The sequence below is a fragment of the Geotrypetes seraphini genome, chromosome 6 (genome assembly GCF_902459505.1).
Source record: "Geotrypetes seraphini chromosome 6, aGeoSer1.1, whole genome shotgun sequence".
Classification (NCBI taxonomy): Eukaryota; Metazoa; Chordata; class Amphibia; order Gymnophiona; family Dermophiidae; genus Geotrypetes; species Geotrypetes seraphini.
In genome coordinates, this window is record NC_047089.1 from 140,623,109 (window position 1) to 140,647,387 (window position 24,279).

Sequence of the window (24,279 nt, forward strand, 5' to 3'; positions counted from 1 at the left end):
CATGCAAAATCCCCCCTCCTCCCAGACCCAAACCCACTGCTAAATCTTGAGACCATTCTACTTGGTCTCGAGGTTCCCTGAAAGAAGAAGCAACATTACCCCCCCCCCGACCGCCCCTGAATTATACAATCAGCCCCATAGTAATAAACAGAAGACTCTACAGTCCCGTCCAACCCCCATCCAACTCGCACTCACCATGCACATTCACCACCCCTACCCTGAACCCCATCATCCACTCGTCCACTACCAACTTTCCACCACTAACTCCAAGTCCGCCCCCTAGGGGGCATCCAAATCAGAAATTAAGTCCAACAGCAGTCCAGGCTCCACTCATGTAGGCGGTTCTGCAAGCACACCGCACGCTGCATTCCGGGCAACCGCCCCTTGGATCTGGTGCTGCCTTCCAGATGGACCTTATCGGCCTCCTGCTCGCTCTGCCAATGAGCCCCCCTCCGTTAGGTTAGGGGCTCCCAGATCTCTCAAAACAGACCATGCCTCAGCCACTGTTCAGACTCGCTTAGTTGTGCGCCCCACCGTCAGGGCCAAGGCAAAGGGATAGAGCCAACAATAGCGAAGACCCTCCCTCCGGAGATAGGTCGTCACTGGTTGCATATCTTTGCGCTTCCTCAAAGTGACTGCCGCGACATCCTGAAAAATTTCTACCGTGAGAGCATTCCATTTATAATCCCGCAACTTCCTTGCCGCATAAAAGATCTCCTCTTTCACCCAGAAGCTTCCCAAGCACAAGATGATGTTGCAGGGTAGATTAACTTTGGGTTGCCCCAGCGCCCTGTGCGCCCTTTCATTATCAATTTCTGGCACTCGACCCTCTTCTGCCAAAGTGCTAGTGAGGATGTTCGTGCAAATGTCCAGGGCAGTTTGTCTAGCATCTTGATAGGCACTTTCTTCAGGCATTCCCCCCTTGAGGAATGGCTACTGGGCTTGATGGACCATTGGTCTTACCCAGTAAGGCTATTCTTATGTTCTTATTTTATAAAATATGTGCAGAGAAGAGGTATATATATGTACATGGGTGATTGTTGCAGTCTTTGTGAGGCTGTTTTATAAAGACATATAAACACACATATGTGTCTTCATAAAATTGCTTCAGAATAGGCAACTAATTTGAACTTGCAACCTAGGTAACCTATTATAAAATTATTCTCAATGATTATACGTAGATGTAACTTTGTGCGAGGATTTGCACACTACTGAAGCTGGTCCTGGGTGCCTATTTTATGAAGGTACATAGGCACCTAAGTTGGCTTTAATAAAACCAAGTGTCTTTTTAAAAAATAACCTCAGCTTAGGAAATTTTCAAATAGAACGTTCATATGGGTTATTTATGTAATGTTAATCAGGTTTTATATTCTGCCTTTACCTATTCAGTTCAAGGTCGAATTATATTACAAGAGGTTGGGTTGGGTTAGTTACCCAGGAAGTTACAATGAAAAGTTTGACATGAACATTCAATAGAGTTGCTATTACATGTAGATCAGTACAGTTATTAATACAGTTAGGTGAAATAGTAGTTACAAATACATAGTTACAATATCAATTAGGTCATCATTAGCTTATTGTTATGTTCCAGGAGTTGCATTAGACAGTTTAGGAGTGATTAAGTGCTATAATTGTGTCTGAGCAGGTGCCACAACTGTCATCAGTGTTCATGGGGTGGAGCAATTCTCCTACGCCAGCCCTGACTCTCTCCACTCCTCCGATGCTTTTTGGGCCACTGCAGTAATTTGGGGGTTTCAACGGACAGCTCTTGGTGGGTGAGGGGCTGCTCCAACATCCTGTCTGATTCTTGGTGCTCTGGAAGTTGATTGATTGCAAGTGACATCAGTGACAGGGGGGCAAAGTGATTTTCCCACATTGGCCCCGACTCTTTCTGCTCTTCTTATGCTTTTTAGGCTGCTGCAATCATTTGGAGTGGATGAGGGGTTATCCCATCATTCTGTCTGTTTCCGGAAGAGGGTTGCAGGTTCTGGAAGTGATGTCAGTTTTGCGGAGGGAAAGGGAAGGGGGTATTCAAATGATTCTCCCATACCAATCCAGACTCTCTCCACCCTTCTGATGCTTTTTGGGCCACTACAGTCGTTTGGGGGCTTCAATAGTCAGCTCCTGGTAGGTGAAGGGGTGCTCCAATGTCCTGCTTGCTTCCTGGTGCCCTGGAAGATGATTGCCGTGGCGCCACGTCAGCATCGGGGATGCGTTTCCCACGCCAGCCCTTACTCCATTCTTCCATTGTTGTTTGGGCCACTGCAGCTGTTTAGAGGCTTCAATGGGCAGCTCCTGGTGGATGAGGGCTGCCCCGACATCCCCCTTGCTTTCCAGTGTCCTGGAGGATGGTTGTTGAAGGCGTGAGTGACATCAGCATCAGGGGCGGAGTGATTCTTCCTCTCCAGTCCTGACTCTCTCCGTTCTTCTGATGCATTTTAGATTTTGAAACTTTGATATTTACTTCTTTATTTATTTAAATTTTGGATTCAAGATGCTTTTTACATTCAGATATTGTAGGTATTTTCCTATCCCCAAAGGGCTCACAATCTAATTTTGGACCTAGACAATGGAGGGTTAAGTGACTTGCCCAAGATCACAAGGAATGATAAGCAGATTAGAAGTATTTCAATAAATATATCTATACTAGCTTTATAGCCCGTTACATTAACGGGTGCTAGAATATATGTGTCTGTCTTTATTTCTTTCTCTCTCTGTCTCCTTATCCGCTTTTTCCTGTCCATTTTCTCTTATTTTTACCTCCCCTGTGTCCACCACCACCCCTTCACTGCTCCCCTTATCTAGCAGCAGCCCTTCTCCCTTTGTTTTACCTCCCCCCTGTCCATCAGCACCTCTTCCTGCTCCCCCTGTCCAGCAGTAAGCCTCCCTTCATTTTTCCCCCGTGTCCATCATCACCTCTTCCTGCTCCCTCTGTCCAGCAGTAGGCCTCCCTTCATTTCCCCCCCCCCCATGTCCATCAGCACCTCTTCCTGCTCCCCCTGTCCAACAATAGGCCTCCATTCCTTTCCCCCCGTCCATCATCACCTCTTCCTGCTCCCTCTGTCCAGCAGTAGGCCTCCTTTCATCCCCCCCCTGTCCATCAGCACCTCTTCCTGTTCCCCCTGTCAAGCAATAAGCCTCCCTTCCTTCCCCCCCCCTGTCCATCATCACCTCTTCTTGCTCCCTCTGTCCAGCAATAGGCCTCCCTTCATTTCACCCCCTGTCCATCAGCACCCCTTCCTGCTCCCCCTGTCCACTGGAGTTAGTACAGGGCCGGTGTCTGCCATTCTCCCCAGAGTCCTTGCGCCCCCCCCTTCCCTTCCCACGGACCCGACTACCTACCCGGCGATTCAAGCAGCAGTCTTCACACGCTGCTTCGGGTCCTTCTACTGCCCTTATTTACTCTGGCACGTCCCTGATGACATTATCAGAGACGTGGCAGAGCAAATCAGGGAAGTAGAAGGGCCCGAAGCAGCATGTGAAGACTGGTGCACACGCTGCTTGAATCGCCAAGGTAGTCGGGTCTGCGGGAAGGGGGGTGAGCGGAAAAGGACTCGGACTCCCGTGGTCTGTTGCAGAGGGTGGCCAGGCTCCATTTCAGCCGCAGGGAAGGCTCACTGCCCCAGCTCCTTACCCATTCGCAGCCCGGGCCAGGTCTCCCGCGCTTTCTCAGCGGCCCGGCTCGCTCGGTTGTTTTTTTTTTGTTTACCTGGCCACTCCGCTTCCTGCATTCGCTGCTCTCCATCAGTGACGTAATAAGCGCGCATGCGCACTTGTCTTGCCACATCCCGACAGAAAAGGGATCAGGGAACACGCGAGGCAAGTGCGCATGCGGGGCTAGCATTTTATTATTTAAGACTAGTCTTTAAGCCCGTTACATTAACGGGTGCTAGAAAGCAGCCCCCTTTCCCTCTCCCCCTCCAGTTCCTCCCTGTCTCTCCGTAGCCCCCCTTCTGTCTTCCCCCCCTAAGCAAAATGATCTGCCTCCCAGCACACCCCTCCCCCCCGAAGCAGCTCCCTTTCCCTCTACCCTGCCAATTCCTCCCTGACAGTGTCTCCGTGGTCCCCCTTCTGTCTCCCCTCCCAAGCAAAGCTGTCTGCCTCCCAGCACATCCCTCCCCCCCAAAGCAGACCCCTTTCCCTCTACCCCTCCAATTCCTCCCTGACTGTCTCTCCGTGGCCCCCCATTTTTTCTCCCCCCCAAGCAAAGCTATCTACCTCCCAGCACACCCCTCCCCCAAAGCAGACCCCTTTCCCTCTGGCCCTCCAGTTCCTCCCTGACTGTGTCTCCGTGGCCCCCCCTTCTGTCTCCCCCCCAAGCAAAGCTGTCTGCCTCCAAGCACAGCCCTTCCCCAAAGCAGGCCCCTTTCCCTCTCCAGCTCCAGTTCCTCCCTGTCTCTCCGTGGCCCCCCTTCTGTCTCCCCCCCCAAGCAAAGCTGTGTGCCTCCAAGCACACCCTTACCCCAAAGCAGGCCCCTTTCCCTCTTCCTTCTTCCCAGTTCCTCCCTGTCTCTTTGTGGCCCACGCGATTTTCTCTTCTCGCGGTCTGGCCAGCTCCCCTAGTCCCTTGCCACCGCCGCCACCCCCCTTCCTTTCCCGCGGTCGACAAACCTCTTGCCTCCAGCAGCCGCTGCAGCACTGTAAACACGTTGCTTCGCGGCCTCTACTGCCCCGATTTGCTCTTCCATGTCCCTGATGACGTCATCAGAGAAACGGAAGAGCAAATGAAGGCAGTAGAGGCCGCGAAGCAGCGTGTTTACAGTGCTGCGGCGGCTGCTGGAGGCAAGAGTTTTGTCGACCGCGGGTAGGGAAGGGAAGGGGTGGTGGCGGCGGCGGCAAAGGACTAAGGTAGCCGGCCAGACCGCGAGAAGGGTAGGCTGAGAGGAACCCGGGACCGTGGCAGAGGCTCGTTGCACAGTGTAAATATAGTTGCTCAGTGTGAGGCTTCCTTCGCTCTTCCGGGTCTGCATTCCGACTCCTCAACGCGCCAGCCTGAGCCGGCATAGGCGGTTGAGGGTGGAAGGTTGAGGTCCGAGTTGCTAGGCTGCAGCGGATGTGTGAGTTGCGAGTGTGGGGCCTGCAGCGGCGCGAGGTGGAGACGGAGAGCAGGCTGTGGTGACGTTGTAGGCGCGCATGCGCACTCGTATTTTCGGGACAGCTCAGGGAACACGTTTTTTTTAGTGCGCATGCACGGCCTACCATTTTATTATATTAGATGAGATGCACACTTTTTACCCATCAGGATGGTTTTGAAAATTACCCAGAACTACTTGTGTCTGACCTAGTGGTCCACAAACTTAATATACCCAGCATTAACTATATAAGTACAGAATAAGGAGATAATTCTATAACTTAGCGCCCCAAATTAGGTACCACAATGGGGTGCAATGAACACCAATTGCATAAAGGCACTTGGGCTTGCCTAATAAGTTAAAGAATACTTGTGTAAACCTGCACAATCTCTTACACCAGGTCAATGGCTGATGTAAGTAGGCACACTTAGTGTGCCATGTAATGCATGCAACTACTGTATATACTTCAATATAAATTGATCCAAATATAAAATGAGATAACATTTTTCCCCTACAAAGAGGGAGATGGTAACTCGAATATAAACTGAGGGTTTATATTCAAGAGCCACCCAGCTGCACACCCACCTGCCCACCTCAACCTTGTACTGGTCTCTCCCTGAATCCACCTTAAATTCTGGTGGTCCAGTGGTGTGGTGAGCCAAACTGGGATGGGAGCGATCCCTCCTCCAAGGTGAGCTGTGGAGTCCTATTCCGGCTATCAGCTGGCTGTAGAATCACTGTGCACCCCTTCCTTCCCTCCCTTCCTGCTGTAGAATAAATGTGCGCCCCCTCCCAACTCCCTCCTGTAGAATAAATGCACATGCCCTCCCCCCCTGTAGAATCAATGCATGCCCCCTTCCTCCTTGCTGTAGAATCAACACATGCCCCCTTCCTCGCTGCTGTAGAATCAGCAAGTGTCCCCTCCCTCCCTTCCTGCTGTAGAATCATCATGCACCCCTCCCTCCCTCCTTCCCTCCCTCAGAAAAGTAGCATAAGCCTCCCCCCTGGACCTACCTTAATCACTGGTGGTCCAGGTAGGAGCAGTCCTCTTATGCTCCTGCCTGCGCAGTCTCACTGAACAAATGGCTGCCACAAGTTTCTATGGCAATTCACAACACTTGAAGCAGTCTCATGAATTGCCATGGAAACTTGCAGCAGCCATATTTATTCAGCTAGACTGCATGGGCAGGAGTGTAAGAGAATCACTCCTGCCCCGATTCACCCCTGCTGGGCCACTAGTGATAAATGTAGGCCTGAGGGAGTCCTATACTGCTTTTACATGGGATGGAGGGAGGAAGCCCATGGCGATTCTACAGCAGGGAGGGAGGGAGGAAGGGGGCACGCATTGATTCTACTGCAGGGAGATAGGGAACGCATGTTGATTCTACAGCAGGGAATGATGGAAGGAAGGAAGGGATGCACTGTGATTCTACAGCAGGCTGACAGCCAGGGCAGGACTCGACTCCTCACTTTGGGAGAGGGAGGGATTGCTCCTGTCCCGGCTTGGCTTATCACACCACAGGACCACCAGGATTTAAGGTGGACCCGAATATAAACTGAGATCCCCATTTCTGGGCCATTTTTTTGGCTACAAAAGTATATACGGTAATAGTATTCTATAAGTTGCATGCTTGGTTCTATACCCATCATTCCTTGTCTACCCATATATACACTCCCCCTTGCAGTTATATGTCATAACAAGCACTACTTTATAGAATAACACATAGTGCATTTTGGTACATATCTGGCAATTAAGTCAGATTGAAATAAATAGTAGTAGTGGTAGTAGTCATTTATATGCGCAAGGAATGTGTAGCTCTTTCTTAAATGTAGAATCAGGTCTGATTTATTTTACCTGTCTGAATGTGTATGAGATACAGTAGAAGTAAGTCTAATAGATGCTGGCATTGCCATCTTGAAGCTGGAACATTAGATCATTTATTATTCTATTGTCCATTGATACATATTTTTTGGGAATCCATATGTAGTCAAGTAAATAATTTACTGGAAAATCCGGTGGCTTTATCGTATGATACTATGCTATTCGATACATCAATAAGAGCGAGGAGCCAAATTTTGTCTAATAATAATAATAAATTACTACTTATTATGACAGGGATTGCCATACAGCATATTACAAATAATTTGAAAAATTGGGATCGGCTATGTTATAATTTTTGGTGGAACTCTTTATGCTATAGCTATTCAACAGGGGCATTTTAAGAAATTTAGAGATGTTTGGGACCCATTAACAAAATACTGTAAAGAATGAATATTACTTTTTCCCTTTGAACATACACATCCAAGATTGCGGTGGGTGGGGGGGATAATTTTTGTTTTCTTAAAACTGAAGATAATTGTTGGGGTTTCGGGGGATGGGATATTTGATTTGAATTAGTTTCTGATAGAATATTAAGTGATCTTAAACTGTAAAATGTTTTCATCTTGTATTGCACTTATTAAAAGTTTTAAAATGAATAAAGAATTTTTTTATAAAAAGAAGGGGAAAAAGTGTAGGGGTAATTTTAGAAATGACTTGAGTATGTAGAACATTATTTTATGCACTCACTTATGCTGTTATAAAATTGCCTAAGGCAGTAGTTCCCAAACATAATAAATGACAGCAGATTAAGATCTGAATGGTCTATCCAGTCTGCTCAATAGTTACATGCAATATAAATACATGATTAAATTGTCTTTTTTCTTTGATATTTCTGAGCCATTGACCGTAGAAGTCCATCCGATTCTGTCCTTAGATTCCAATTACTGGAGTTGCCATTGAAGCTCACGCCAGCCTATCCAAACTATCTTGTCATTGCAGGATACAGACCATAAAAGTCTGCCTAGCACTGTCCTCATGTTCTGAATTACTGGAGTTCTTGTCAAAGCCCTGCCTAGCCCATCCTAAACCAAATTGCCATATATGGGACAGAGACCGTGCAAGTCAGCCCAGTACTGGCTTTAGTTCTTCAACTTATACCACTAATTTTCTAATTAGAGATCCTCTGTGTTTATCCCATGCTTTTTTAAATTCTGTTACCATTTTCATTTCCACCACTTCCCTCAGGAGGGCATTTCAGACATCAACAACCCTCTCCATGAAAAAGGGTGACGAGTCAAAACCGCGCGAGACAATCGTGCATGGACAATGCCAGGCAGACAATCACAATGCACTGGATTAAAACACTATTTTAAAGTGCTCCGAGGGGATTTACTTAGAATTATTGGAACTCCCGTTAGGGGTGGGTGGGGAACCACGCCATTACAGAGGAAACTGTAATTTTTCCCTAAAAAGAAGGAAAAAGAATGTTTCCTCTATAATGGGGATTCCCCCCCAACACCCCCAACAACGGGAGCGCCAATAGTTCTAAGTAAAGTGGGCTGGTTCCCCCCCCCACACACCCTTGGAGCGCTTTAAAATAGTGTTTCAATCCAGCGAGCTGACATCCTGCGCACGATTGTCTGCCCAGCATTGTGCGCATGCAATTGTCTCGTGCGGTTTAGTCTATGTACCTGAAAAAGAATTTCCTAACACTACTCCTAAGCCTACCACCACCCTACAAAATCAATTTATGCACTCTTGTTTTACCACTTTCCTTTCTCTGGAAAATATTTGTTTCTATATTAATGTGTTTCAAGTATTTAAAACTCTGCATCATATCTGCCCCGTCTCTCCTTTCCTCCAGAGAATACATATACAGGTCTTCCAGTCTCTTCTCGAACATCTTTTTGTGCAAACCCTAAACCATTTTTGCCACCTTCCTCTTGACCACTTCAAATCTTTTTACATCCTTAGCCAGATATGGCATCCAAAACTGAACACTCCAAGTCACCAATGCCTTGTACAGGGGCATCAACACCTCCTTTCTTCTTCTTCTGGTTACGCCTCTCTCTATACAGCTTACCATCCTTCTGGCTACAGCCACCACCCTTGTCACACTGTTTCATCACTTTCAAATCCTCCAACACTATCGCCCCAAGGTCCTCTCCCCATTTGTGCATATCAGCCTCTCACCTCCCAACACACATGGCTCTTCATATTTCTACTCCCCCAAGTACATCACACTGCACTTCTTTGCACTGAATTTTAATTGCCAAACATTACATCATTCTTCTAACTTTTGCAGATCCTTTTTCATGTTTTCTACTCCCTCCCAGGTGTCCACTCTGTTACAAATCTTGGTTTCATCCGCAAAAAGGAAAATCTTACCTTCTAACTCTTTGGTAATGTTGCTCAGAAACATATTGAACAGAATCGGCCCCAGCACCAATCATTGAAGCACTCCACTTACCTTTCCTTCCTACAAGTAAATTACATTAACCACTACCCTCTGTCAAACAGTTTCTAATCCAGTTCACCACTTTAGGTCCTAACTTCAGCCTATCAAGTTTGTTCAAGAGCCTCCTATAAGGAACTGAGTCAAAGGCTTTGCTGAAATCTAAGTTTATTACAACTAGCACATGTACTCGATCCAATTCTCTGGTTGCCCAGTCAAAAAAACTCAATCAGATTCGGTTGGCACAATTTACTTTTAGCAAAACCATGTTGCCTCGGATCTTGTAACCCATTAGAATCTAGGAAATGTTCTGTCCTTTCCATCAGCAATACTTCCATTATTTTTCTAATAACTGAAGTGAGGCTTACCAGCCTGTAGTTTCATACTTCATCTCTGTGACCACTTTTGTGAAGAGAGACCATATCTGTTTTTCTCCAATCCCACATGAATATCCATCTGAGATTTGCATACACTACTTCCATTGCTACAAATAAATGTGCCTTATGATAACTCATTGTAGATATTATGAAAACCTGTATGGCTAGAGTGCCTCCAGATCCAGGTTTGAGAACCACTGGCCTAAGGTAATGTGTGTAAAAGTAGGTGCACAGAAATAACAGCCACTGCTAATTGTACATATGTTATACAATATGCTCATTGGACCGACTGCTACTGGCACATACATGCACACAATTACAGCTGCCTCAAAGCAGGTATAAATGTTTGTGCTGCTTCCCTGGGGTTATTTTATAAAAGAATATACACACATACAGTATATACAAAATAGGTGTAACCACATGTGCCTGTAGGACCTGACAGTCTATGCACCCTGTTATAAAATTACCTGCATTCTGTATAACTATTAGAAGCATTTAAATGTTAAGTTTTAAATAACTTTTTCTACTGGGAATTTTTAATATTTTTATGACTCACCAAGTTTTTCTTCAAAACACCCAATTTTCTCTTGAGCCATATGCAAGTCATTGTTTTTCAGAGAGAGGCGCCGTTGTGTTTCTGCAAGGGCACGTTGTGTCTTGTCATTCATTAACCTGAAGTAATAATACTGTCAACAATACTACACATAATTCAAAAATAGTTCAGGTAGGTTTTTTTTTCCTAGTTTTGATATTTTATATGTTATCCTTTTCTTTCTAAATATAATTTTTTATGTAGAGAAAACCTGAATATCTTCATAATGGTTCAAGATTAGAAAGAGGAGCAAACCAAAAACTACCGTTGAGTAGTGACCAGGAAAGCAATCTGGGGTGATCATATTAGGTGACCTGAGGACTGTTAAAAAGTATAACAAAACACTGGGGATAGGCAAAGAATGCTATAGCAGACAGGGAGAAGTTTAGCTAGCAGAAAGAAAGGAATTGGTAACACCTCTCTATAAATATTAAGTGAAAGTTCATCTACATAGTGTGTCCATTTGGGGTGGGGGTGGGGGGCCTTACCTTAGTAAGGATATTGAAGTAAACACATTCCAAAAGAGAGCTACCAAAACCGTGCGAATTTTGCACAAGTAGCCTTAAGAAAATACTCAAGGGCCAAATATGTATACCATACAGAACAGGCGGCGGAAGGAGCACAATATAAAATGTGTAAATACCTTAAATGAATAAATAATGCAAAAAGTGGCAATCATTTGTCAGAGCAAAAGGTCATGTCTCAAAGCAAGAAATAGTGGTGAATGCATACAGTAGTTTCCAAGTGGAAGGAAAATTGCTACGTGAGTTCAAGAAAGCATAGCAGAATCAAGAGAAGGTTCTTAGATGTGAGGAACAGAGATCAAGCATGGTTTGTGGTACTGCAGTAAAGAAGGCAAATGGGTACAGTATACGAGCCTTATGGTCATTATCTACCTTCATATATATAACTCTAAGCCAGTGTAGCTTAATGGAAAATGCATTCACAAACACCTTATGGAGTTTCCTTAACCAGGGGTGCTCAGTTACAGTTCCTGACCTTCATGCCACTACATATTATACAAGCTATCCTCACAAACAGACAGTGGATCTTTCAACTTGCTTCTCCCTTTGTTTCTCTAAACATTATAAATATTAAAATGTATGCACAGCTCTATATTATAACATTCATTCTACTTAGGAGGGTATTTCACCTAGGCCCCTGGTAACCAGTGTCTAGCCCTTTCATAACTCTATAGCCACATGCTAAACCAGGATACATTTATTTTCTAGAACATATAAATCAATACATTCCTCCTTTGCCTCACACTCTGTGTGAGAGAGTGGGTGGTACAAGGCAGGGTTAGGGTTTCCTTACGGATACTCCCTCACTGAGGTTGGAACTGAGCTATCTGAAGGCAGGGAATAGCCTAATCAGGATGGTGGGGCTCAGAGAGAGTAGGAAAGTAAAAGCCCTCCGGCAGGTCAGAACAGAGAGGTCCTGAAGAGAGAAGTGAGGCCCTCAGTCCTATTCTTCCACCACAGATATATAAAAGCATGCCAAGTTTATCTTGGAATCTTGTTGCTAAGTGTAACTTTGGACTTTAGGGTTAAGTCAGGCCCCACTGTTTTAATACTGAAGCACAAAACTTAAACTCTGGGATTCTGGGCCAGAGACCAGCTATTTATGCTGTCTGTTTTGAGAGACAGACTAGCATGTTGTGGACCTGTAGGAGCAGGACACAGAAAGAATTTCTGAGAACAAAGACTGTTTATTTCTCCTTGCCTGTGAAAAGACAGGCCACCTCTTCCCTGTATATCAGTGTGTGTCTTGTTTTACTTTTAAGCCTCTGTGTGGCTATAGTTTTATTAAGGGCCCAGCTTAGCCATGCTGCCACATATTGGCAGTTTCTGCATTAACCAAACACAGTTGTCAGAACTTGTTAAAAGGTAGGAACTTAAATGTTGTTCTAGAGTTAAGTCTTATGCATTTACTATCTAAAGGGTTCCTTCTTAAAAGCATACTGCTGATTGGCTGGAGCTTCTCTCATTTTCTCTTATGAATTGTCTCCCCTTTTGCAAACTGTCTTTTTGAGTTTACCAGAAAGCTATTTAATTAGGCACAGAGGCTTGACTGGATTCACTTGTGTGCTGAGAACATGTTGCTTTCTTACTACAGTTCCATCATTTCTAGGAGACCCCTAACCTCTATTGTGTCTTATAGAATTTCCATCATCATCATCAGACTGGTTCAATCACAATGATATGCAACCACAATAAGCATGCTGGATGTGCAGACACGAAGCAATCACAGGAATGAACAAATACAAACCAGAATTTGTTACTGAGCTGGAAAGAATCCTGGGCATGAAGCATTATTTAGGAAGATTTTTACTAAATTTGGCTGACATAGGGTTACCATATGGCTTCAGCGAGCAGTACAGGGCCGGGTGGGTGGTACGCCTCTGGCCATGAGATCAGAAGGAGGTGCTCAGTGCAGGGCAGGAGCGTGCAAAGTTCGATCCTACTTATACACTGCTGGACCACCAGGGATGTGAGAAAAGGTACACAGGGAGAGTGGGGTAAAAAAATTATATTGGCCGGAACAGGAGGCGGGAGGGATCTCTCATGTCCCGGCCTACCACTAGAGGGGGAAGAGGGTACAGGGCAGGAAGGTGGGACATGGTGCAGAGCCTGGCAGGGAGGGGCGGGGACAGGGTATAAAGCCTGGCAAGTAGTGAGGGAGGCTGGGTTCAGAGCCTGGCTGGCAGGGGGACTGGCTGTATAGCCTGGTAGGGCAGGGAGGGAAGGGAGCTGGGTGCAGAACCTGGCAGGGATGGGGGCTGAGTGCAGAGCCTGGCAGGGGAGGGCGTGAGGGAGGGGACACTGGGTGCAAATCATGGCAGGGCATGGCACTTGAATGTTAAGCCTCCGTCTTATATTTGAGTCAACCATTTTTCCTCCTTTTTGGGGGGGAAAATGGGGGGTCTTGACTTATATTCAGATCGACTTATATTTGAGTATACTGTATACAGTAAGTGCACAACTTCTCAAACATGGTGGCTGGACTATAAGGACATTGGCTCAGTTACTTCTGGAAACCCACTGTCTCTGCATTTCTGGAACCGACATCACACTAAAAAAAGGCGAGCCAGTCAATTCTGAAGTTCAAGCCCACTGGCTATAATGTATTCAAGAAATATATTCACCATTGTTCCTTCCGGTGAAGCTTGGTCTTCAAATCACCTTGACGCTTTGAAATGACCCCCCCCCACACACACTCACAAAACTATCAATGACAACACAACGAAGGTCAGTACTGGAATGATGTCTTTCCATACAATGACATAAGAGGGCAAATCAAAAATTAAAGGCAATTGTTAAATTACACAATAACCAGATCAGAGATAGCAAAATATTACATATGTACTCGTACATTGCCTGTTGAATAGTAACATAGTAGATGACGGCAGATAAAGACCCAAATGGTCCATTCAGTCTGCCCAATCTGATTCAATTTAAATTTTTTAAATTTTTTCTTCTTAGCTATTTCTGGGCAAGAATCCAAAGCTCTACCCGGTACTGTGCTTGGGTTCCTACTGCCAAAATCTCCATTAAAACCTATTCCATCCCATCTAAACCCTCCCAGTCATGTCATGTGGCAGCCATGAGGTTAGAAACATGGATGCTCCACTGGAAGATTGCACCATCGAAAAACAACATACAGTAGTGCACTTTCTGTGTGCAAAGGGAGTCAAACCTGTGGAAATTCACCATTGGATATTGATTTAGTATAGACACAGCACCATGAATCAATGAAAGATTTATGAGTGGGTAAAAAGGTTTAAAGCAGGAAGAACACACACACACAACATCACACACACAAAAGCACATTGACAGGGCGGATGTCTTAATTAGAGAAGACTTACAGATAATGGTGTCTCAATTGGCTGCAAATTTGGATATCAGATGTGGATCTGCATTTGACATAAAGTAGGATGACTTGGGATACAGGAAAGTCTGTGCATAATGGGTTTTCAAACAGCTTACTTATCTGCACAAGCAACAGAGTATGGAGGTTGCAACCCAGTTCCTGAGACGGTATGAAGAAGATCCAAGTATTCTGGAGAGAATTATCACCGGTGATGAGACATGGGTGCACCATTTGCAACCCGGAGAACAAAAGACAAAGCATGATGATACAAGGGAACCGGTGCTCACCTGGCTTTGGGAGCAGTAGAAAAATTTCTTCTCTGCAGGAATGCAGAAACTAGTTGATTGATAAAACAAATGCATCATCTTGCTAGGGAACTATATGGAAAAGTGATATGTTCAGTTGCTCACAATTACTTCTATTAAAACCATTAAATGTATTTTGCCTTTACTTTTTGATTTACCCTTGTATCAATGGTTCCTCAACCGTCTAATCAGGAAAAAAACATCCAGACCAAGGATAACTCAAGCACACTTTACCCACCCCCCAATCAAAGGCATACAAAGCAAAAAAATATATGACAGACTATTAGCCACCAGAGCAGTGAGACTAGATTGCTACCTCTCCGATCTGCTGACCATGACGCCCAACTACAAAACATTCAGGAAACTATTCTATTCAAGAAATTTGTCAAATGATCTAACTAAACCTGATCGACCCTCCCCAGATCCTGACGCATACTATATCTATTAATCTTGTAATCGCCCTGGAAATGCACAGGCTAATTCTTGTTATAAACTGCCTAGGTTTTATCCAATGTAAGTAATAAGTAATAGCACATTTACAGCCTTAACCTACAAGATCTTAGACCCACAAACCACACATGAAAAAGGCCACCAACTTGACATCACAGCCTTCATGACCCAACAGCCCATTCTACCAGAGATTCTACCTCAAATGGAAATTGGTCCTGATCCCTCTGGTCAGACCTTTACACATACACCTTCAATATCAACTGGGCCAAAGGCAAAATCAAACCAAAATCCCAAAGCTTAACCTATGAATCATGTAAATACATAGACCCCTCCATATTTTGGAATAAAAGAGACGCAACAATCCAAGAAAGTAACCCCCAAAATTTCATCTCACAATGGTGCACACTAAGTACAGCTATCCTAGACGAGCTAACCCCAGTACAAACAAAAACCAGAATCAGCAGATGATCAGACAAATGGGTCGTCAACGAACTACTCCTACTCAAAAGACAATGCAGACGACTAGAAATAAAATGGAGAAAAAGTAACCAAGAACACACAAAAACATCATGGAGAAAACTAAACCAACAATACAAGCAAAAACTAAAAGAGAAGGACACACTATCACCAAATTGGCATAGAAGTTCAAGACACAAAAAAACTATTCCAATTACTAAAAGAACTCACAGACACTAAACCCTACCTGACCAATAATGATACTCCACCCCCTTCAGCCACCCTTCTAGCTGAATACTTTAGAGAAACAAAATTACAGCAGCCAGGACAACCTTTGCAGGAACTCCAATCTACTTTGATGAGATCATAATGCTCCCCCACAGAAAAAGAATCATCTGCAGCAGACAGAATCTAGTCCGACTTCACCACAATACAATTGTCCAACCTAAACAGACCCTACAAAAAATACAGCTACACAGCCTGCGACCTCAACCATTGTCCTCCATATCTGTTAAAAGCCTCCTGCTCAAAATTCTGCACTCTCCTCATACAATGGATACAATCCCTGCTCACAGATGGCCTTTTCTCACAAGTCCTTAGCGAAATCATCATCACCCCGATCATAAAAGACCCCAAAGTAGCAACAGATCTATCATCTAACTACAGACCCATAGCCTCAATACCATTATATGTCAAGCTAATGGAAGGCCTCCTAGCTAAACACCTCACCAACTACCTAGAAAACCACAACTTACTCCACCCTACACAGTCTATTTTCAAAACCAACTACAGCGCAGAGACACTACTAGGTTCCCTCCTGGACACAGCTAGACAACACCTCAGCACAGGAAAAAAAATGCTGGTTATACAACTAGATCTCACAGCAGCATTTGACCTGGTAGACCATGACATTCTACTACAAATACTAGAAACAATAGGAATCATAGGAAAGGTGCACACATGGTTTCAAGGATTCCTACAATCCAGAACCTACAGAGTAAAGACAAAGAAAGAAAAATCAGAACCATGGTCCAACCCCTGTGGCGTATCCCAAGGGTCGCCTTTATCCCCAAAACTCTTCAATCTCTACATTGCATCTCTCGGCACCTGCCTAGACAAATTAGGCTTAACTTCTTATAGCTATGCAGACAACATCACCATCCTCCTTCCTTTTGATCAACCAACACCCTCCATGACAGACACACCACATAGAACACTAGAAACAATGGCTACATGGATGAAAGAACACAAACTAAAACTGAACCCAGACAAAACAAAATTTATACTTCTCGAAAAACACAAAACCCCAACCATAAAAAGTAATAAACTCAATCACATACCCTATTCAACCCACCCTAAGACTTCTGGGAGTGATGATAGACAGATGCTGTACCATGCAATCACAAATCAACAAAACGATACAGAAATCATTTGCAGTCATGCTTAAGGCAAATCCAAAAATTCTTCAACAGAAAACAATTCCAGCTCATGGTCCAATCCCTAGTCCTAGGACTTCTAGACTACTGCAACATCCTCTATCTCCCCTGCCCCGCATTCATGATAAAACAACTACAAACAGTACAAAACACAGCCCTGAGACTGATCTATTTGCTGAAGAAATACGACCATATCATCGCCGCATACCTTGACTCACACTGGCTCCCAATACATGCAAGAATACTATTCAAATTTTACTGTCTACTATTTAAAGCCATGAATGGAGAAAGCCCAGCTTACTTGAACAACCGCCTTATCCGAACTACCACAACCAGGCAAAGGAGAACCCAGACACCATTCATACACCCCCAATCAGAGGCATCAAACTCAAAAAAATGTACGATGACCTACTGGCCACGCAGGCAGCGAAACTAGACTACCAACTATCCAAGGCAGCGACTTATCACAACACCAGACTACAAAACTTTCAGAAAAGAAATAAAAACCCTGCAATTCAAGAAATCCATCAAGACAAACTAACACTGCAGGAAGCACTTCAATCCCCCGAAGTAACCCGTTCAACTCTGTAACTCTTCTGGAAATGTCCAGATAACTTTTTATGTAATCCACCTTGAACCGCAAGGTAATGGTGGAATAAAAGTCACTAATGTAATGTAATGTAATATAGAACTATGGACTGATTCAGGTGACAGTTTGATGCAGCCTTCAGCAGCAACTTAGGATGAGTTCAGAGAACTATTCTGTCATGTCAGAAGGTTGTATAAGGAAGATCCGATACTAGCAATTGTAGTTTACTGACATGAAGTGCAGAAGTGATGCAGATTAGGAATACCTCTTTCTAAGTGAGATATTTAAGAGATAAAGATGCTAGTGGTTCAAAGGGTTTTTAAAAATGAGGGTCGAAAGTATAAGATCCCAAGCAATTGGAGGATGTTTGATTAGTGATTTGGTATGAAAAAGGCCTTTCATGAATCTAGAAACAAGAAGATGGACAGACAAAGGTTGTTTATCCAAAGGAATATGAAAAGCCTTTACTGCACCAAGATGTACGCTGACTGAAGTAGTTTTAAGACCAGAGTTGGAAAGGTGTAGGAGATAGTCCAGGACTGATGGAAGAGGACATGTGTCTCGATGTTATGAGTGCTAATCAATCCAGAGTGTAAAACAAATCCACTTGAAGTGATAATGTTGTGTGGAAGGTTTTCTAGAAGCTTCAATTATGTCTGACTGGTACAGAAACTATAAAAAATACATAGTCAGTGGAAAAGAGGTACCAGAAATTGGGATGGAGAAGAAATCCTTCGTTTTGTGTCAGTAATGTTGGAAAAATCTGAAGTGTGATGGGCTCCTATACACTGAGCTAGAGAAGGAGAGGGAGGCAAGGTTGTCATGGCCACTGAGGTGCTATAAAAAATCATTGTGACTTGTTCTTGATGAAGTTTGAATAAAGTTTTCCCTAGAAGAAGAGTCGGAGTGAAAACATACAAGAACTTGTCCATTCAATCAAGAAGGAAGGGATCAGATTCCAAGAGACTGAGAGTATAGATTCTGGAGCAGTAGGTTGGGATTGTGAGGGGAAGTGAAGAGATCTATGTCTGTAGTCCCCCAGATTAAAACTGTCTGACGTAAAACTGTTGAGTTGAGTGACCATTTGTGAGATTGTAGAAGTCTGCTAAGACATTCTGTTTCCCTATAAGATAGATCACTTTGAGAAATATGTTGTGAGGAATTGCCCAGGCCCAGATTTGTAATGCATCTTGACAAAGGGAATGAGATCTCATGCATCTTTGCTTGTTTACATAGTACATGGCTACTTGGTGTCAGTATGAATCAGTACTGATTGAGGAGACAATCTTGGAATGTACATAGAGCATTGTAGATTACTTGAAGCTCAAAGAGATTGATATGAAGAGATTTCTCTTGAAGAGACCATCTGCCTTGAGTATGGAAGCCATCGAAGTAGGCTCCCCATCCGAGCATGGAGGCATCTGTCATCAATACTGTTTCATGTGGCAGAACCTGGAAGAGAAGGCCTTTGAATAGATTGCTCGGTGTCATCTACTACAGAAGTGATTGATGTAGTGCTGCAGTTACCTGTAGTCACTGAGATAGTGGATCAGTGGCTTGAGACCATTGGGATGAGAGTGTCCACTGAAGCTTTATGAGATGTAGACAAGCAATTGGAGTGACATGTACTATGGATGTCATATGACCTAGGAGATGCATCATTTGATGTGCAATGATGCTTTGAAGAGAGGAGATCTTTTGGCAAATCCGAATGAGGCTGTCTAGCCACAGTTGTAATGTACATATTTGAGTCCAAGTTGTATCCAGAAACGCCCCAATGAACTCTAGTGTTTCAGAGGGTTGGAGATGGGATTTCTGGTAACTGACTTCAAATCCTAGAAGTTCCAAGAGACACACTGTTGAAGTCATGGCTAAATGAATAGTCTGAGGTAATGGGGCTTTGATCAACCAGTCGTCCAGATAAGCGAACACATGAAAGCCTCAAGAGTGGAGTGTTGCAGCCACTACAACTGGTAGGATGGGAATGTGTGTAGACTTCCTTGAGATTTAGAGAGCAGAGCCAGTCATTCTTGTCCAGGAGGAGTAACAGAGTTCCCAGAGAGACCATAAGAAACTTCTCCTATACTAAGTATTTTTTGAGAGCATGGAGATCCAGAATGGGACAAAAGACTCCAGTCCTTACTCTAGAAGCCCAGAAGGCCAAAGGGAACCGAGGGTCCTTTACATATCATTCATGTGATTTTAATAAGTGTGTTTCCTGCACAAAATAGATAGAGGCCTTTAGTCGGACCAATTCACGAAAAAAGGCCTTCCTCTTATGTGGAGAGTTTAGCCCAATATTATATGACACCAATTTAACCCCCCCCCCCCATGTCTTCTGATGCCAAGAGAATAAGCACATACAGTGATAATCCCTACCCTTCCCACTACCCCCACCCCACCCCATCCCACCCCCCACCATACCCCCACCTTATCCCCCCTCTCCCCCCTGTCGACCCTTCTCCCCCAAAGTGGGTTCCACAAGACCTCCCACCAGAAATCAAGGAAGTAAACAATCTCCAATGCCCTAGACATAGAAATAAACCCCATTCCCAACAGAACCCCGGATAGAACATTCCCACCCTAACACACTCCAACCCCCCCCCCCACTCACACAGACAACATTAGCAGCAAATCGCACTCCCCTCCCACCAATTCATGCATGTCTCACCTCCATTCTCACCCCCCCACTGGAGCAAAGCCCCCAGTCTTCCACTGCTCCTACTCAATAGCACTGAGTCTCAAGATTCATAGGCAGACAACTAAGAGGGGACCATCCCTTGTCCTTCATCAAAATATAATAGGCCCAGCACCTATCAGCGCGCAGCTGTTCGACGCGCCGTCTAAGTCGTGAAGCGACCCAAATCCCAACTAAATAAGACCACAATCTCTTCAAAATGCATTCAAACCCTCAATTTCTTCAAAACCCATTCAAATTCACAACCCCTTCTCCCAAACTAATATTCCCACAGCACTACCATAAAAACTCCTTCCTCTAACCACCCAGATACAACGTAAGGAAAACAACCTCATGACCGAGAGCGTCACCTCCTCAAGTACCTTCCCCCAACCACCATAATGAAGCTACTATCACAAGCCCAGAATACCATACTGATATTCCTTCTTATAACCAGCTGGGAAGCAGTAGCAAACAACATCCTCCCAACACCCCTCACTACGACAAACAAAATCCATCACCCTAACAGAAGAATCTCAATAGACAGAAACTCAAACCAACAACACAGCATTCAACATCCCATTACTCAAGTATGGGGAAGAAGACCAAACCTCATTCTAAATCACTCATCTATCCTAAAACAACTCACAATTATCATTCAGAAACCACTATACTTATATGCGCCTACCTAAACATCAGAGCCCTAGGCCCCAAAACAGAACTTATTAAAAACTATATAAGAAACAAAAACCTGGACTGCCTTTTCCTCACAGAAACCTGGCTAACTTCAGACACAGATCCCAGAATAATGGAAGCCTGCCCATAGGGATACAAAATAACAGTGGTCTGCAGAGAGAGAGAGAGAAAGAGGAGGAGGACTAGCAATCCTAATCAAAGACACCCTAACCCTAAATGTAATTGAAAAAACATCCACCCCATACATGGACCTTCTAGCATGTCAACTCTCAGGCACCACACTAAAAGACACACTAAACTGCATGCTCTATTACATAACACCGGGAAACTGGACTACAGCAAAACCTGAATTTGAAAACTCACTAACAGCAATCTACAAACTTATCCTAGGAAATCTAAACCTACACCTTGAAGACCATTCATCTAAACAAGTAGATAACTTTCTCTCATTTCTCAATGCCTTATCCTTCCAAATGTTAAATCCACAAACCACTCATGAGAAAGGTCACCAACTTGATATCATAGCCTTCATGACCCATCAACCTTCTCTAACAGAAATTCATACATCTAATGGAACATGGACACGATCTCTCTGGTCAGACCACTACACATACACCTTCAACATCAATTGGACCAAAAATAAAACCTTACTAAAATAAAAAAAAATAACTTACACCTCACGCAAACACATTGAACCCTCCAAATTCTGGTCTAAAATAGATGAAACAATCCAAGAAAGCAACCCCCTAGACTTCATTTCACAATGGGATAAATTGAGCACCAACACCCTTGATGAACTAGCACCAGTACAAACCAAAACCAGAATCAGCAGACGATCAGACAAATGGTTTGACAACGATCTACTACTCCTCAAAAGACAATGTTGACAACTAGAAAGAAAATGGAGAAAAACTAACCTAGATCATACGAAAACAGCCTGGAAAAAAGTTAATAAACAATACAAACTTCAACTAAAGGACAAGAGAAAAGCACACTACACCAGCCTGATAGGCACAGAAACCCAGGACACCAAAAAACTATTTCAAATACTAAAAGACCTAACAGACACCAAACCCTACCTAACCACAATCAATACCCCCTCCCCCCCCCTCAGCCATCCTATTAGCAGAACACTTCCAGAACAAAATAAAAAATGCCAGAGCTACCCTCAATGACGCCCCAACCCACATTATGGAATTCACAATACATCCCACAGATAAAGACTCAACTGCAGCAGACAGAACATGGTCCCAATTCCCCAACATACAATAGCCCGAATTCAACAAACTCCAAGTACAGCCATGCTTCATGTGATCTCAATCACTGTCCTCCATATCTCTTAAAAACCTCCAGCACTAAATACCGAGCTCTTCTCCTACATTGGATATAAAACTATGCTCATAAACGGCATCTTCCCAACTGAACTCAGCAAAATCATCATCACCCCGATCCTAAAAGACCCTAAAGGACCAATGGACCAACCATCCAACTACAGACCCATTGCCTCCATACCGCTATATGTCAAAATAATAGAAGGGCTAGTAGCCAAACTCCTCTCCAATTATCTAGAAGACCACAACATACTCCACCCCACGCAATCCGGTTTCAGAACCAACTTCAGCACAGAGACGCTACTATGATCCCTCATGGACACTGCTAGAAAACACCTCAGTATAGGGAAAAAAATGATGCTGGACCTGACCGCTGCATTCGACCTGGTGGACCATAACACCCTACTACAAATTTTGGACACAATAGGTATCACAGATAAAGTATACTCATGGTTCGAAGGATTCCTAAAATCCAGAACCTACAGAGTAAAATCAGATAAAGAAAAATCAGAAACTTGGTCAAACCCCTGCGGCGTACCCCAAGGATTGCCACTATCCCCTACTCTTTTCAACCTCTACACTGCCTCCCCTCAGTGCCCACCTGGACAAACTAGGCCTATCTTCCTACATTTATGCAGATGACATCACCATTCTCATACCTTTTGATCATCCAAAGCCCTCCATGACAGACACACTACACCAAACACTTGAAACAGTAGTGACTTGGATGAAAGATCACAAACTGAAACTGAACCCAGACAAAACAAAATTCATCCTCCTCGAAAATAACAAAACCCCAACCATAACCAACATAGAAATCAACGCAATTAACTACCCTATACAACTCACCCTAAAACTACTAGGAATAATAATAGACAGATGCTGCACCATGCAACTGCAAATCAATAAAACAATACAGAAATCATTTACAGTTATGAGAAACTTAAGACAAGTCAGAAAATTCTTCGAGAAAACACAATTTCAGCTCATAGTACAATCACTAATACTAGGACTACTAGACTATTGCAACATCCTCTATCTCCCGTGCCCTGCTACAATAACAAAACAACTACAAACAATTCAAAACACAGCTCTAAGACTCATCTACTCATTGAGGAAACACAACCACATCACAGAGGCATACCTCAACTCTCACTGGCTTCCAATTCCATCAAGAATACTATTTAAATTCTACTGTCTACTATAAATGGATATAGCCCAACCTACTTGAACAACCGCCTCATCCAAATGACCTCAACCAGACATAGGAAAACTCACACCCCATTCACACACCCGCCAATCAAAGAAGTTAAATGGAAAAAAACTATATGATGGCCTCCTAGCCACTCAAGCAGCAAAAATAGACAACCAAATCGCCAACCTTCTGATAACGACCCCAGATTACAAAACTTTCAGAAAAGAAATAAAGACTACGTTTCAAAAAATCCCTGAAAAAGTCCTAACCTCTCAAGCTTCCTTCTTTCATCCCTCTAACCCCCCCGAATCCCCAAATCAACCTGCTCTACTCTTTTTTCCCCTCCAAAGGACCTGAAATCTTTTTGTAAAACACCCTCTTTAACTCTTTTGTAATCCGCCTTGAACTGCAAGGTAATGGCGGAATAGAAATCCCTAATGTAATGTAAAATAGGAATATCACAGTTTCAACAGATCTCCATAGTCATGGGCGGCCACTGGACAAAGTTGCTACAGGCGACCGTGCTGCTCACTTTGCACCTCGCTCCATCTATTACCACAGGAAAGGCCCAAGCCACTGCCAGGCATGTTGTACAATCCCCCCTATGGGGCCAGAGTCTTCCGGGATCTTAATCCCTTCCTTTTGTAGCAATGCCCAGGCATCTCGCAATGATGATACCCTGGTATGAATGCCATTTATAGTAACCAGTAGTCCAAAAGGATAAGTCCATTTATACCTCACATTGGCTTTAGTGAGGGCCTTAGTGACCTCCATGAAAAAGCAACGCTTTTGCAATGTACTAGTCACCAGATACTGATAGAACTCTAGATGGTGACCTTCCCACGTCACAGTGCCCAACTCTCGGTCTCTGTGCATGGCTCCTTAAGTACATAGCTCTGTAGACAAATTATAATATCCTTAGGTCTGCCATCAACACAGGGCCCCAAAGCCCT

The 24,279-nt window shown here is 44.0% G+C and overlaps 1 protein-coding gene across 1 annotated transcript in view; it reads right to left on the reverse strand.

The window, feature by feature from the left end:
- The window catches only part of TSGA10 (testis specific 10), a 418,936-nt gene that overhangs the window by 194,427 nt on the left and 200,230 nt on the right, over nt 1–24,279 (reverse strand). Inside the window, 1 exon segment of the mRNA XM_033947421.1 lies at nt 10,283–10,398. Coding sequence (XP_033803312.1) covers nt 10,283–10,398 — 116 coding nt within the window.